This window comes from Eufriesea mexicana, unplaced genomic scaffold (assembly GCF_001483705.2).
Source record: "Eufriesea mexicana isolate 0111107269 unplaced genomic scaffold, ASM148370v2 scaffold386, whole genome shotgun sequence".
Taxonomy (NCBI): domain Eukaryota; kingdom Metazoa; phylum Arthropoda; class Insecta; order Hymenoptera; family Apidae; genus Eufriesea; species Eufriesea mexicana.
The window spans coordinates 270216-285329 of NW_016908604.1; the positions used below are offsets into that span (position 1 = coordinate 270216).

Sequence of the window (15114 nt, forward strand, 5' to 3'; positions counted from 1 at the left end):
GTGGTTTTTAATCGCGGCAACGCTCGCGTCGGCACGCGGACCAGCCGCGCGCTCGCGAATGCACCACCACGAGCTGTGCTGTGCTGTGCAGGGGTGGATTTGTATGCGGGAGCGGTTGCGAAAGTGGTGGAGCAGCAAGCGACGTAGCATTGTTAGAGCGGTGCCGAGAAAAACACACGGCAACTCGTCGCCGACTCGGTACCGTTGAAAATGAGGCGAAAGGGAAACAAAGCGACCGATGGTTGTCCGCCGAGTTTTCAGGATCGACAATGCCCGGATGGATATACAGGTGGTATATAGGGTGTACATAGGCAGGATTCCACGGACGCGAGACCATCAAAAGATCCTGCAGCAGTTTTTTCGCTCGGGCAAATAAAGCCAAAGCCATTGTACACGGTTATCAGCTTTGTTCGAGACGCTTCCGATATCGACGATGTCTTCCGTCACCCCTCCGCTGCGCGATTCACCTTTAATCTGCTCGCCGATACCCGACCACGAGAAATATTTCCGTACAATCGACGCGGCGAGCTCCTTCCGATAAGGTATTACATAGAAAACTCTTCGTCAACGCGAAAACAGTGCTTTACCCTCGAGTGCTCTTTTTCACTCCACGCTTTTATTACACGGCTGGACCTCTTTGACCAGATTACGAGCGGCCATCGACCAAACGAGCAATCGATACCACACGCGCGTTCAAACGGAAGAGAGATTTGCTCGAGATCGGCCCGCACGGCTTAGCGCGATTCGCTGCTCGACACTCGCGAGACGAAACACTCGCGAGAGATACGGGGTTGTTGAACATGGCGGGGTTGTATCGGGTAACAGGGGCGCCAGCAAGGGCGCGAGAGCTCGATCTCGTTGCGGATTCCGATATCGTAACTACCTCGTAATTTATTACGTTGCAGCGACAGAGGCTGCAGAGGCCCCGCGAGACGGTGTAAAAAGAGGCCGGATGAACGAGTGGGAAAATAAGGTTAAATTATACCGCGTTTACTCCTCGATTAATCGTCCCCCGAGGCTGAGAAGCCTCCACCCGAGTGTTCCTCTTACCGTGAAACCCATCGCCGCCATATTTCCCCGTGTGATTTAGCGTTAGCTATTTAGCGAAAGCAAGTCGCGGTTACACGGTAACGTGTAACTCTCGCGAGAAAGTATGCAAAATACGCAGACTCTGGAGTCTCCTGAGACAACGATGTCTCTGCTTCTGATAAAAATTATCAGCGCGACACTAGCGCCGCAGCTGCACGGAACTAGGATAAAACTGCCGGTTTGAAGTGGAACTCGTAGAACTCGCTAAACGAACAAACGCAGCGTATTCGAGCGGCGTTCACCGCTCGGAAAGTAAGCTGGATTCTCCTCGAATACAAACTACCTCGGGCAAAAGCCCGTTTCATTGGGTCGTAAACCAGAGGACGGATCTACCGCGCAAAGTTGATCGCGCGGGCGCGCGCTAAAAAGTTGCTCTATATAAAAAGGAGACTACAAAGGAAAAAAAGAAAAAGAGAGAAGTATAGAAAGAGAAGCATAAGTGGTATAACTCACTGATTGAGCGCCCGGTCGTTGCTGCCGGTAATCGCAGCGGCCTGAACACCGGAAGCGGCGGCAGCGGCAGAGCCCGAATCGTGATGCCTTCTCTCCTTGTGGACAATGCCCATTAATTTCATCCATGGATTGTTGGCCGCATGGGCGCCCATGCCGCCGCTTTGCCACATTGCGCTCGCCAGTCTCGCTCCTTCCAGAGGAGCCCTTCCTGGGCTCCGAACGATCCTCTAGTCTGGCCGTAAGCACTCCTCTCTTCAGCGGCACCACTTTTCCCCAGCACCACTTATCCTCCACCCTTGTCACCCGGTCCTCGTCGCACTCTTCCTCGGTTCGCGGCCGATCCGATTCGCCGATAGCTTCGCTCGCCTCTTGGCGCGCCTCTTCGCGCTCGCCACCGCCGCGTTCCAAGTCCGCGCGTGCCACGTGCTTCCGGCTCGCTTCACTCGCGACTCCGCGCACTACGACCACCTCCTGCAGCCTCTCCGAGTCGAACTGGTCCACGCGTGCAGTGTCCTCGATGGATAGGTTGGCAGAGATGCCCGCTGGTTCGCCTGCGTCGGCCTGCAGCCGGGGCGGATAAAAATCGGTAAGAGGAACTCGCAGCCTCGAGATTAAGAGATCATCGCCGAAAAGAACGTAAGAGTGGCGCAGCCGCAGGCGCGGTTGCGAATGCAGTCTAGCGAGGACGCGATTCGCAGGGCTGCCTGGCCCTGGGTAGGTGCGAGGTGCCTTGATCGGCCCCGTAGGCTCCCTAGCCCGCCTCTCCAGCACCTCCACCATCTAATCCTTAGTTTCTTCACTAGGCTTTTTCGGCCCTTTGCTCGATCCGCATACCACACCTTTCGCTTCTTTCCGCAACCGTTCCACACTCTTCCACTACTACTAGCGCCACCTTACCCCTTAACCTCTCGCTCCTTTTCTTCTCTTCTTCCACTTGCTAGCTCCACGCTCAGGCTCCTTCCCTCTTCCCTTCCGCCTCCCCTCCTTTTCCAATCCAACCTGTCTTCGTGGCTCCGTGTCGCCTCACCTTCTTCTCTTCGCGTTCCTCGGCTGCTCCTGGCTGCGAACACCACGCTAACTTTAGTCTATTTTATTATTTTATTCCTCTCCTCTCTTTTCTTTTCTTTTCTTTTCTTTTCTTTTCTTTTCTCTACGCTGGCTAGACCGAATACGTCGAACGGAAGCGAAGAAAGTTTAAACCCTATCAAGTTCGACTCGTACTTTGGTCGCGTCGATTTCTTTTCTCTACGCTGGCTAGACCGAACACGTCGAACGGAAGCGAAGAAAGTTTAAACCCTATCAAGTTCGACTCGTACTTTGGTCGCGTCGCGTCGCGCCCCTAACTACGAGCCGTAGCCCGCGTCACCGAAATTCGAGACTTTCAAACTTCGTTCAACGGTTCCGCCAAATCGTTCACCGAGGTTCGTTAAACTTTCCAACGACTGACAATTAAATTCTAACGTTTCTGCCGTGACGGGATCGAAAGTCGACCAAATTGCTTTTCGATCTTAGGACCACCGCGACGAACGCGTCTCAGGATAGAGAGGTGCAAGACGAAGGGGTGCAGGTAAATCGGTAACCCGTGACTCGATGAAAAAAATCCTCGCGTATCGGAAAGCCACTTTGCGACCCGTGCTTGCCGAGGAAATAGGCGTAGCGCTTATTTTCCGTAGAAAAATCGAGGCGCGAGATTACGAGCCGTAAACAATAGGGGGTGGCAGACTCGAGTTCGAGGCTGCGGACAAAGCTTCCTACACTTATTTACGTAGAGTTGCTCGTTACAAAATACAGCCCACGAGCACAAAGAAGCTATTGAGTGACACTCTGCTAAGGAGTGGCCATAAAATTTTCTCGCTGAACGAGGAGCCTCTTTGTGAGCGGGCACCCTGCTTCGGTTCGTGTGCCATAATCAACGTTAATTACCTTCGCGCGATGAGAATCACGGATACGATTATTCTCCAAACTTTCCTACGAATTTTCCAGATGCTAATTAGCGAGGAACTTCTTCGATAGCGATCGGACAAAAATTAACGACGGCAGTTTTCATTCGAAGCGTATGAAAAATTTCCCCCGAGCAAAGTGCGCGCGCGCGAAATTGGACGCGTGTTTCGAGGAATTCGCGAGAAAATATGCGGAAACTCGTAACAATAATGGCGCAGGTTCCGGCTAGGGATAAGTGGAACTCTTTGGTTATTTCGTTGGTCCGCATTGTCGTAGGCGCCGGAACGAAAACATGGCGCGACCGTGGCACAAATTGCGCGAAACTTTGCGAGAGAAAAAAGAATTCACCCTCTATCCTGTTCATGAAATGGTCCTATAATCTTAAACGGGGGGCCGTTAACGCGACTGTAACCTCGTCACCGGAATTCGCGAGCGTTTTACGCCGATGCACTTGCACTGTTCTCGCCGTGTCAGATTAACCGAGAAACATTCCAGATTTTTAACGACCAGGTAATTACCGTGTCTTGGAACACGGTTCGCTCGATTAAACCTATAGTCTGTTCGCGTTGAATCGGCTAGATTAAACGCAGCGAGATCGACGGGAACGAAAACAGGCAATTGTCCCGTGATGTAAACGCTAACCGAGTTCCGGCGAAATTAATTCGTTTCTCCCCGGAATTAACGTCATTTCTCGTAGTCGTAATTCAACGGAGACAACGCGGGGGAATGGTGGAATTTACGGGCCACCGACTGGTCCTATTTTCAAGAACGTAAAAATTTCGTCGCCCGAGGTCGCTGCCAGTTACGCCGAGATTTCTTGCAGCGCGAGAAAAAACGATCGGTGGCGAATGGCGGAACTATCAATTTATCGGCAGACAGAGACTATGGCGACACGCCGCGTAGCGAATGTACCGAGCGAACTTTCCGACTCGCCGCGAGTTCGAACTGCATCGACACCGTTATCGATCGAGCAGGGAAAGACAAAGCGCGAGTTTAAGACGATCCCGGAGAAACTCGGTTCTAATTCCGACGGGAAAAGTTAGCTCGGTCGACGAGACCTCGCATAAAGGGAAACACATTTCGACGATTAGATATACGCGGAACGATGTTCGAGCAAGTTCGGTCCGGCTCGAGAATAGTAAAATCGTTTCACTTCGCGACCCACTCACGCGAACCGCGTCGCGAAACTTCCGTGTACCTGCCAGATGCCGAGTTTTCCTCCCGAGAACTACAAAGACGATACATTTTTCGTGGAGTAACGCGAAACACGCGACTCGCGTTACTCGGGATACTCGACGAAACTTCCTCGTGCCTTTGTATACCAACTGCACGCTATTCGGCGGCCGGTTCTTCGAAAAACGATCGCGAGATGGCCACGAACGTCTGTTTCCCGTGAACGCGTACCCACTGAGAAAGCGAAACGGTGCCGACGGCGACGAATGGAAAGAAACGGCACGAAACGAAAATCCACGAATAATACGAGGTTGCCTGTCGCAGAATTGTTCTCACCTGTTTCGCGTGGCAGATCGGTGGAGCCGAGGAGATAAGCGACGAAGCGAGCAAGAGTACTCTGCAGTGCACTTTCTCGTTGACGGGGAAAACGAAAAGAAAAGGAGAGTCGGCAGGTGGAATCGAGGGCTGTACGAGCCACTCGGTTTCTTCGTCCTTCAGCCGCCGTCACGGCGTCGCGAGCGCATCTTGCACCGCACACGAGGATATAATCAAAAGCACGAGTATTTCACCACGAAAAGTCTTCGTCACCCGCGAATCTTTCTTCCTTCCTGTCTACTTTCCCTTCCACTCCCTTCTCCTCGCAGTCCACCACCCCCACTTCCACCTGGTTTTCACGTTCACCCTTTATCTAGATTCGTATTGGCCTGAAGCCAGCCACACGGTCGTTGTTCTCCACGATGATGATACGTAGCCACGCACAAACTCGATTTCGACCTTCCACCGCTTCTCGACTCCGATCGACATTTCCGCGCGAGTTTAATGCCGACTAATTGCGACCATGTCTGTTGCGCGTCTTGACCGATCGACTGCCATCTGTGGGACCACCGGACGAATTAGAATGCCCTGTTGCCGCGTATCCCGTACCGCGATCACGCCACTCTATCCTACTTTTTTCTTCCCATACGTTCGACCACGTCTAAACCGTTTCGCGTTAAAAAACACGCAAACGAGAGGAACGGGTCGAAGACTGTTTACATTCGTAGGGATCTCGTGTCGCTGGGAGATAGAGGGAGAGAGAAAACGGGGAACTAAGAATACCGTGAAACTCGATCTATCATTCGTCTAAAAGTCAAATCGAGAAATACGATAGTCGCTGCCTGCTCGAAATAACAAGACGGTGGTTAACGAACCATCGAACGCGATACGCTCGACTCGTATCGAAGGTATCGCGCGGCAAAATGGCGCGGAGGACAAAGTATTCGATAAAATTAGCAGCTTCCGAGCGAAATTCACTTTCCCGACGCTTCTCTGGTAATTGTCGCTTTCACGAAGCAGTGGCAGCGTGGTTGGCATCGGCAGACAGAAACGCTACAGGTCTCCTAATGTCGTCCAGGGGGGCGAGACAGAGAGAGAAATGTAAAGAGATCGAGTGCGAGAGGAAAGGAAGATGAGACGTTGCCAAACGAAAAACCACCGGTTACCACGTGCCAGAATCAACTCTTTTTACGACTTCAACCATCGCCGAAACTTTGATAAATCAACGGAACACGGTCGCGTTCGAGGCAATTATTCAAATTAATACCGATCGATTCTCTCATCGCTGTGAATTAACGAATCGCGATAAAAATCGTTCTCCGACAAACGGTTAAAACCATTACAGAGATTGCATCGCTATGGCTTTGCCTCTTGAAAGCTGCTAAATACGCACTATTAACGGATAACGAGTTCCAAGCGACACACGGCGAAAGACGAACGGAAGTGTCGTAGCTATGCGTACAGGGGCCCCGTGCCTCCGTGCAATATAATATTACCGCATTCGAAACTTTCTACGAGATACTTAAATACGAATGATATCTCGCTATAAACAGTGAACGTCGTTCGTCCAGCCGAGGACGTATCGAAAACTTCTACATGCACGAGCTTCGCTGGAGCTTCTGCTTCCGAGCTTCCCGATACGCTGTACCAAACGAACTCGATGCACTCGGAGTCGAATTTCAAAAGGGATAAATATAAAAATGGCGATATCGTAACGGAGGTCGTTAAATATAAAAAGGCAAAGGGAGGGTAGTCGAAGGGTAAGTAAATAAGTAGCGAGACGCGTAGAGCCACGAAGAGTGAAATATATATAGTCCGAGCCAAGGTTATTGGCCGGGGTAGTAAAGATTATACGAGGATTCCCATTCTTCGCGGCTAAGCTCGGTGAGGGTGCAACATTTGGACCGCGAATTCTGCGAATCGGGTGGAATCGCGATGGCGAAGGCGACGAGCAAACGGCAGCGCCGAAACGAAACGACGACGCGCTCTAACGACGCTTAGTAAATAGCCGTGTATCGATTGCGGAAGAGGAATATACACGTGTACGAGTGCGGAATCGCGGGTCGCGTGGAAATCGTGCAACGGGAGAAATATCGGGTCGCGTGGCACGAAAAGCTACCACCGGTGCACCGAAACGAAGCACTCGCGTGAAGCGAAGCTGGTATCAACGACCTTGATTACGCCTTCCTTGCCTCTCCTCTGCGTCCCTCACCCGGAGCTTTTCCACAGTCGCGATAGGCGCACTCGATCGCAACCCCGTGTGTCCCGCGGGTCGAGTTTCGGGACGAAAGCTCGCGGCTCGCGGAGGAAAAGAGGAAACAGAGACGTGGGTGTATGGCTGTTAAACGCTTGGGAACGTGGATATCGAGAATCGGGGTTTAAATCGGTGCATGGTCGCGTGAGCCACGATGGAGAAACATAAACGCGATGCTAGGGTCGCGACTCTGACGCGTCGCTATCGCGAGCAGCGATATCCGATTCGTCTTGAAACGTCCACCGAGCGTATAGAGCGGCGTTGCTTTTCGCGTACACAGTAGATCACTATCGGGGAAATGATTTACACGGAGAAATCATTCTCGTTCACGCAATCGCACGATAGGACACAGACACGCAACGCGAACGGGAGGCGATAAAAACTCGGCTGATTCCGCGGTCGCGGTCGCGTTCACGCCAAGACCAGCGGCGAGGAGTAGTCGATGCGGTGAAATTAACGCGTTAAATTCGCGGGAGAATGTCGACGGAGGAGAAGAAAAAGAAGAAGAAGAAGAAGAAGAAGAAGAATCGGCCGGCAAAGTTCGAGGGAAAATACGTGGCAGAAGAGAAAGGAGAAGAAGGCGAAGAGAGAGCGAAAGGGAAAAACGTGACGGAGAAAATGCACGCGTACCCCTCGGTCAAACACGAGCATCGAACTTGGACGTACCCATCGCCGACACCACGGCACGATTGCAGCCAATGAGATCGCGCGATCTCAGCCGCATTGGCGGTGCGTGAGAGAGGTCGCGGGCAAGAGAAGCACACGCGGCACCTCCGCCGCTTCTCTCCTTTCAAGAAATTCCTTTCGACCTCTCGATCCTCCGCGATCCGACCGAATTCTTCGATCGCGACCCTTCTCCCGACACCCTCGCCGAAATCCCACACTCTTTCTCCGCCCTTTCGTCGTACGCTCCTTCTTTCTTCTTCTTTCCCTCGAATTCGCTTACTTTTCTTTTTCTCTCTCTTTTATTCTTTTGTATCTTTACCTCTCTCACTCTCCTCTGTATCCACTCGCGCGACCCGTTGCCGAGCCAAGGGGAACACACGGACGTAAATATAGGGGCGATATCACCGTGACCGTCTTCCAAGCACTGTTAACATTGACATTGGCAATGCCGTCCCGCGCTACCGAATCACGTTGCACCTCTCCCTTTCTCTGTCCGCTTTGGACATGGAACAGCCACTGAACGAGACACGATTCTTGCTGCTTGTTCGCCACCGAGTGTCGGGAAGGTTGCCGCGACGAGCGACACCGACCGACCGATACCACCAACGAGATCACCACGGAAACGCACGATATCCTCTTCTCGTTGAAAGAACCGTAACAAGATCGTGCACGCACGGTACACGATGTCATGTGGCCACAGCCGGAGGTCACGCACCGGTGTGTTCCTGCTACGATTCTCCGCTACCGCAGCAAACTCGCGTCCACACGGTGTCTCCGCGAGTACCGTCCCGTCTCGAGAATCTCTCTATCCCCTTCTCCGTTTCTCTCTCTCTCTCTCTCTCTCTCTCTCTTTCTCTCTCTCTCTCTCCCTCTCCCCTTCCCCTCTAGTTCCCCTTTCGTGCGTGCTCGTGCGATCCGATCACCCTGCAAATCGCATCCCCGACCATCTCCACGACTAATCGCCGAACCCGCGACGATGATGAAAAGAAATCGGAAGAAAAGAAACGGAACGAGAAGAACGAACCGTGACGAGATCGTACGCGAAACGATCACGGCGACGAGTCGCAGCGAGGTACTCGCGTGCCTTGGAAAGAGAGCGACGATGGGTCCGTAGAGCCGCGAGGGCGACGAAAAGAGGGGCGGGGGGTGGGTGTAAGGAAAAAGGCACCCCGACTTAAAAGAAAAGGCGGGCGGCCACGAGACTCCCGCGCGGAGCCCAACGTTTCGCCTCACTGCCGGGCTCACTGCAGGCTCTGACGCACCAGCCTGCCGCCCCCTGTACGCCGCCACCTCCGGCATCCCCTTCCGAACACCCCCGACTCCCCTTACTATCCGTTACTACCCCTTCGACCGCCCACCTTGCTTCCTACCCTCGCCATCTGGCTCGCTGCCTGCATCGCTGCCTGCATGCCTACCTGCCTGCCTGCCTGCCTGCCTGCTTGCTTCCCTGTTTGCTTCCCTGCCTACATGCCTGCCAGTCTCTCGCAGCTACCTGTGTCTCTCGCTACTCGCCTATCTATACGCCTTTCGTCCCTACCCTTCCCTACTCTGCACACCTTCGGCCCACACCGGCCCAAACTACCCTTCTCGCTATGTCGCCAATTCTCTCCCTCCCCCCTCTCTCTCTCTCTCTCTCTCGCTCCTTCTTTCTACCCCTGTGGTTCCTAGTACCAACCCTCTTTCCTTCCAGTGTGCCCGTACTAGCGGCGTTCTCTCGTCGCTCTTTCGCGATCAAACTGGAGGGTTTTCGTGCCTGTGTCCCGCACAGGCGCACCCACACACGCTTCGTTCTTCGCACTGTCGTTCTTTCGGCGCACACGCGCACCTAAGGCGTGCGGAATACCATGCCAGCGACCGGGCTACCGGCGCACACCTGCGCCGTGCCGTACCGTACCGTCCTCTCTCCCCTCTACCGCCGAAAACCTTCTGACCACCATACGCGTTTTCGCTCGCTCCTTCTCACCCTCGTCATTTCTCGCTGTCTCTCCGCTACGGTACTTCTTCCAGTACTTCTTCTTACCTGTACTTCCCTACTCCGTTGCGTGCACCGATTTCTTCCTCTTCTACCATCTCCCTCCATTTCCACTCGCTTGTCTCTCCTCTCTTCCCGCGCGTATTCGTCCGTCTCTCGTTTCACCCCTGTTCCACCTTTGCATCGCGATCTCCACGAACGCGTTACCGTCTCCGTGCTTTTTCTAGAACAATTATACCCAGACGGAAAGGTCCCCGCACATTCGTCTGTACTGCGACTGCCGAGGATAATATAAATTCGCGCAATTAAGAAATTGCTTTTAATTACCACTAAAGCGTTCAAAGAACAGCCCGTCGAACGAAGCCCCCGTTCCACCTTGGATCTTGTCCCTCTCGTAACGTTATTACCGTTTCCGCCGGCTTTGTCTCTCGCCGCTCTTCTATTTCGCTTTTTCTCCCACGCCGTGTACCCGCTTTGGAACTCCGAAATACTCGTTGCAGCTGCCAAACGATCTGATCGCTCGTGAACGCGGATAATTAATCTTCGTGCAAACAATGATCAAAGATGCGCCGAGCCGTTCTATTGGGGCATCGATTCGTATCCCATAGTTGGTAATCCGTGCGTGAAATTTCCCGTGGTATCGGCTTCGATTCGTGGCGAATCGCGACGTGCGGGGTGTCCGGCTGTTTTGTACACCAAGCGACCGACTGAATTTTTCCTCTGCCTTGCTTCATTGCGGACATCTCGGAGGCCGTTAATTCTTCTTTCCCTGAAAGATATTTCTTTTTTATATTCGGTCGAATAACATAACGGACGTCATAACTTTATGCAGCGTCGAAACGAAACAGCGGAGAGTGCGAGCACAAAGGAAGTATCTTCCGCGAGAGGGTCCTTTATCTTCGCTAAGTAATCCCGTTTAGAAAGATTAATCGGCGAGCAACTTTTATCCGGAAAGCTCGATACGAGTGCACTCGCAGAGCTCCGGAATCGAATCGACGTTAAAGTTGTATGAAATAGAATTACCGTGGAGCTCCGAGTCGTATTCGGTTTACGACGCCGGATCGCAGGTCACGGATACGAGCGATGCACCTAGAGCGTGCCGTGCCTCCCACTCCCAGAGGTCTGAAAAAAATTAATGAAATTTAACGGATACCATAGGACCAACGGCTATCATCGTGCAATCGTGAACTGTCTATTACGTGTAATAACGTTGCGCGGTAAAAACGGATAACGTTCCGTGCACGAGGATATAATACAATTCGATAAACGCAGTTTCGATGTAACGAGACCGAGAAGTGATTCTTTTCATTAAACGATTTTACAATCCCGGCACATTCGTCGAGGAATAATGTCCGAATTGAAATTAAAAAATTTTTGCTCGCGAGTCGAGGTTGCTCAGCGGCGTGTACGCCAGTCGCAATTACGAATAATTTCAATTCGAGTACCTTTGTACGATTTAAAAGCGGCGGAATTTCGAAACTTTGCTGTTTCGATTAAGCAAACTTTTCTTGTGTGAAAACGCCGCGACGGAGAATTATTAATAGGACAGCGATTCCAGTGGAAAAGTGGCAGTAGCCGGTGACGTTATCGCCAACGACAAGAAACCGATCCAAACTCAGAACCGCTAATAATTAAGCACTCTACGGCAGAGGGTAAGAGGCACTGAGTTGGGAAACCAGGCGAGCCGCTTGTTAAGTTACTTACGCCTGCGGTTTTTCAATTTACCGGCCCGGAGGAAATATTTGCTTAATTTAACCAACTATTTACGGTTAAACTGTTTCCGTGCTCGACCATTCCGTTGCATGTCCTATTGTCACGACCATCTTCTTTACTTTCCACGGAACGATTATTCCCGCGCCGAAAGTAACCTCAAAATGTCAACATTTCGTGGAACGATTTTTAAATTCGAACGAGTTAGCTTCGCTTAAAAGTGAATCACTTACTTAGATTCGTGATATTTCACGTATTCGTAGATTTTCGGGATATTCCAAAGGAAGGTGGGGAGAAAATGATCTGCGAGGTATTAGCTGGCTCGAAGATTTTCCCGCTCGAGTGGCTCGTAGTATGCAATCGGATTAAATCGGGCAGAGCTCACCTTCGAGCCTCCACAGGTGCTTGATTATCGACACACTGGAAGAAATAGGAAGAAGTATCGAGAAATGTCAGGCAGTTATTCGAATAGAACAGTGTCGGCGCAATTTGCCAGCCAGGTTTTTAGACTGTCGAACGATAGGTTGAACGACGATAGCCGAATCAGAAGCAATTCGAAGTTATTGCAGGGGAATTGTAATTTCCGGAGAACGAGCGTTTAATGCGGCGAGGATAGCTGGCATTGGACTGCGACATCGCACAAATAGAATAAGGAGCTTCTACTCACTGAAGTCTGCCACTTTCCAACACCTATCGACCACTTTTAATCGATCTCTATCCTTTAGCGAATTACCTCTCTCGCTTGTTGCGTCATCTATGATCTCTACGTTGCCAGTTCGATACGTATATCGTAATTTAATTTCATTTTTGTGAAATCGATTTTTATTCGATTTTACCTACGTTTAATAAAGGAACTCGATAAACTGCAAATGTTTTGATCCGATGTATGGATTGTTGATGATTGGTAGATTGGTAGATTGTTCGATTGAAAGGAAACTAGCGTGAAAGTTAGTACAGAGACGTACAAAGGAAATGTAAGACGTTTTCTTGAAAAATGTCAAGAGTATTATCCTGTACCCGTAGCATTTTGTTGTCAAAGTTTGTTAGCTCACCTTGGCGCCAATTCCAAACGCCGAAAAGAAATCCACGAGACTTGTGTCGACCCACATTTCCTGACATATTACATTTCGAATTCGGAATTACCGTTTATAAGTTGTACACTCTCCTCGATAAAATACAATTATAATGAATATAATGAAAAGTAAAAGACAAATAGGTCATAGGTTAAAGCGGAACCTGTTTCGTACGTGTACGAGTATTCTATCTGTTTATAATTAATTTCTTATCGATTGATGTTAAATTTGAAAGTATTAGAATTTGATTTAACAATGCGTAAAAATGAAGAAAATATAAAAAGAAAGCTAATGTAATATCTCGTGATATAATATTTACAATGAAATTATTCTAAACAAGTTTATTTAAAGTATAGTAATTTTATCGTTGCGATTGATTTTCTTGGAAGTTTCCACTATTTTTAATCCCATTATCGATATCGTATACACAGGTAAGAGACCGGAATGATTTGGTCCAGTTAATACGCGATGAGCCGGCCATTTACGGTAGGTGTAACAAAAAATAACTCTCGTTCGATACTGCAACGTCCGGTACATGTATGTACATTAACACAAACATTATGTTTCACCTTTCATAAAGGCTCGGTTAATCATTCAGTTAAGTTAATTAAAAATTATCACACGTATAGATACCATAATGGAACACGTGGAATGTTTTCATACCTACGATTATTTCATTTCGTAAATGTTTCGCAAAGAATGAAAACAACGTACCAGGGTAACTAACAAATTAAGTGTGTAATTTATTTTATTTGTATATATAAATATACATGCAGCAGTCATGAAAGAAATAACTTTAGGTAATATGTTTCGTATATACTTATGTACACATATAGAGAATAATGAAATTATAGTAGTCGCAATAAAGTTCGAATATTTATGGACCTCTCAGTTCCATATTGCGAGGTTTCACACAAACTGCTACGACAATTGAAATTCATGGATGTAAAAGTTTGACAATATTCAATGTGCCTAAATTCATTTACAGAAGTTACTGTCGCACCAACCATAACTATACAAAATTTCAAATCAACCAACTAGAAATAACTGCATACAAATCAGTAGTCCAAATTTTCTTACCTTGCAATATCCTTACTGAGTATCTGGTCGCTGTAAATTATACAGAAACTAAATACTCAACGCGGTCGATTCGATATACACTAATAATAGTAGGAAATACAATACAGTATTGACAATTGCGTTAATTCATCGTGACGTGCGTGGTAACGAAAAAGAACAATACAAGAGATATTACTGAGATCAATAATCTTGTACGGAGTCATAATTATTGTAGGGAGGGGGATCTGGACGACCTTCTGGAATTCTGTATTTCTCTTCTACCTCTTGGTCATTATCGTCTTCATATTTTACAGCAGTAAAGTATGATCCAGACGTTGAGAAAGTATTACTATAATCAGGGTAATCTGAAACAAGAAGAAACGAGCGTCGTAAGAAAATTAGTATCTGAAAAAGATCAACGACTCGAAGTTTGTAATACATAGAGAAAAATATACCATCCAAAGGTTCCTCTTTAATTCGAATTTCTTTCGTATCTTCGTCTTGACGATCACCCCGATCTTTCCTATCTCTACGTTCGCGATCACGATCACGTTTATCTCTCTTACGGTCCCTGTCACGATCACGATCGTTACTCCTGGAACGTCTTCGCTTACGATCCCGGTCACGATCGCGATCACGATCACGATCTCTCCTATCGCGAGGTCGTTCGTCTCTCTGAATCTCTTCAATATCCGGATCGGGTAAACGATCACGGCTTCGTCTACGTTTTCGATCACGGGACCTACTTCGTGTCCTTCTTTTACGATCACGGGACCTTCTGCGTTCTCTGTCCAAACGATCGCGATCTCTGCGCAAACAACAACATATAAGTACAAGGTTTACGTCTCCAAAATAAAAAATTTACATAGGATATTATCGTTTACCTGTCTCTGTCAAGGCGTCCAGAATTCTCCCTCTCTCGTTCCAAACGATACCGTTCTCGTTCTCTTTCATTATCTTCCCGACCAGAGTGTTTAATGTTTACATCGGGCCCACCCCTTCGCGTTCCTCCGAGTCCACCGCCGAGCCTTCGCGGAAGCCATCCTTTTACAGTCCTAGCTCGTTCCACGTCGACCAACACTCTGCGACCATCTATTTTCTTACCATCCGCATGCTTATAAGCAGCTAGAAGTACCGATTGAAAATTACCATTTGCTTGCGATCCCATGTTCGCTATTTAGTAAACTATGGGACTTCTACGTCCCAAGGAAATAAATCTGAGGTGGCAGAAAAGATATATATATTTTTTTTTCTTTCTTTTTTTTCTGAAAAGACTTCAATCTTTAGAATTGACGACAATCTTTAGTGCGAATATCGCGACTAAGAAAATACCTTTTTAGAAAGGCATTTTTTTCTTTTTTTTTTTTTTTTTTTTTTTTTTTCCCACGAATTGGTTATTTTTTGTCATT

General features: G+C 49.0%; 2 protein-coding genes across 3 annotated transcripts in view; both read right to left on the reverse strand.

Moving 5' to 3' along the window:
- shaker (potassium voltage-gated channel protein Shaker) overlaps nucleotides 1–1725 on the reverse strand; it is a 191846-nt gene extending 190121 nt beyond the window's left edge. For both annotated transcript variants that reach the window (XM_017897126.1, XM_017897131.1), the window contains exon 1: nucleotides 1543–1725. In XM_017897126.1, the coding sequence (XP_017752615.1) occupies nucleotides 1543–1712 (170 nt within the window). In that variant the 5' untranslated portion in view covers nucleotides 1713–1725. The remainder of the gene's footprint in view (nucleotides 1–1542) is intronic.
- Nucleotides 1726–13376: 11651 nt separating this feature from the next.
- Nucleotides 13377–15114, reverse strand: part of snRNP-U1-70K (small ribonucleoprotein particle U1 subunit 70K) — a 5184-nt gene continuing 3446 nt past the window's right edge. Inside the window, 3 exon segments of the mRNA XM_017897149.1 lie at nucleotides 13377–14070; nucleotides 14161–14513; nucleotides 14590–14830. Of these exon segments, the coding sequence (XP_017752638.1) occupies nucleotides 13907–14070; nucleotides 14161–14513; nucleotides 14590–14830 (758 nt within the window). The 3' untranslated portion in view covers nucleotides 13377–13906.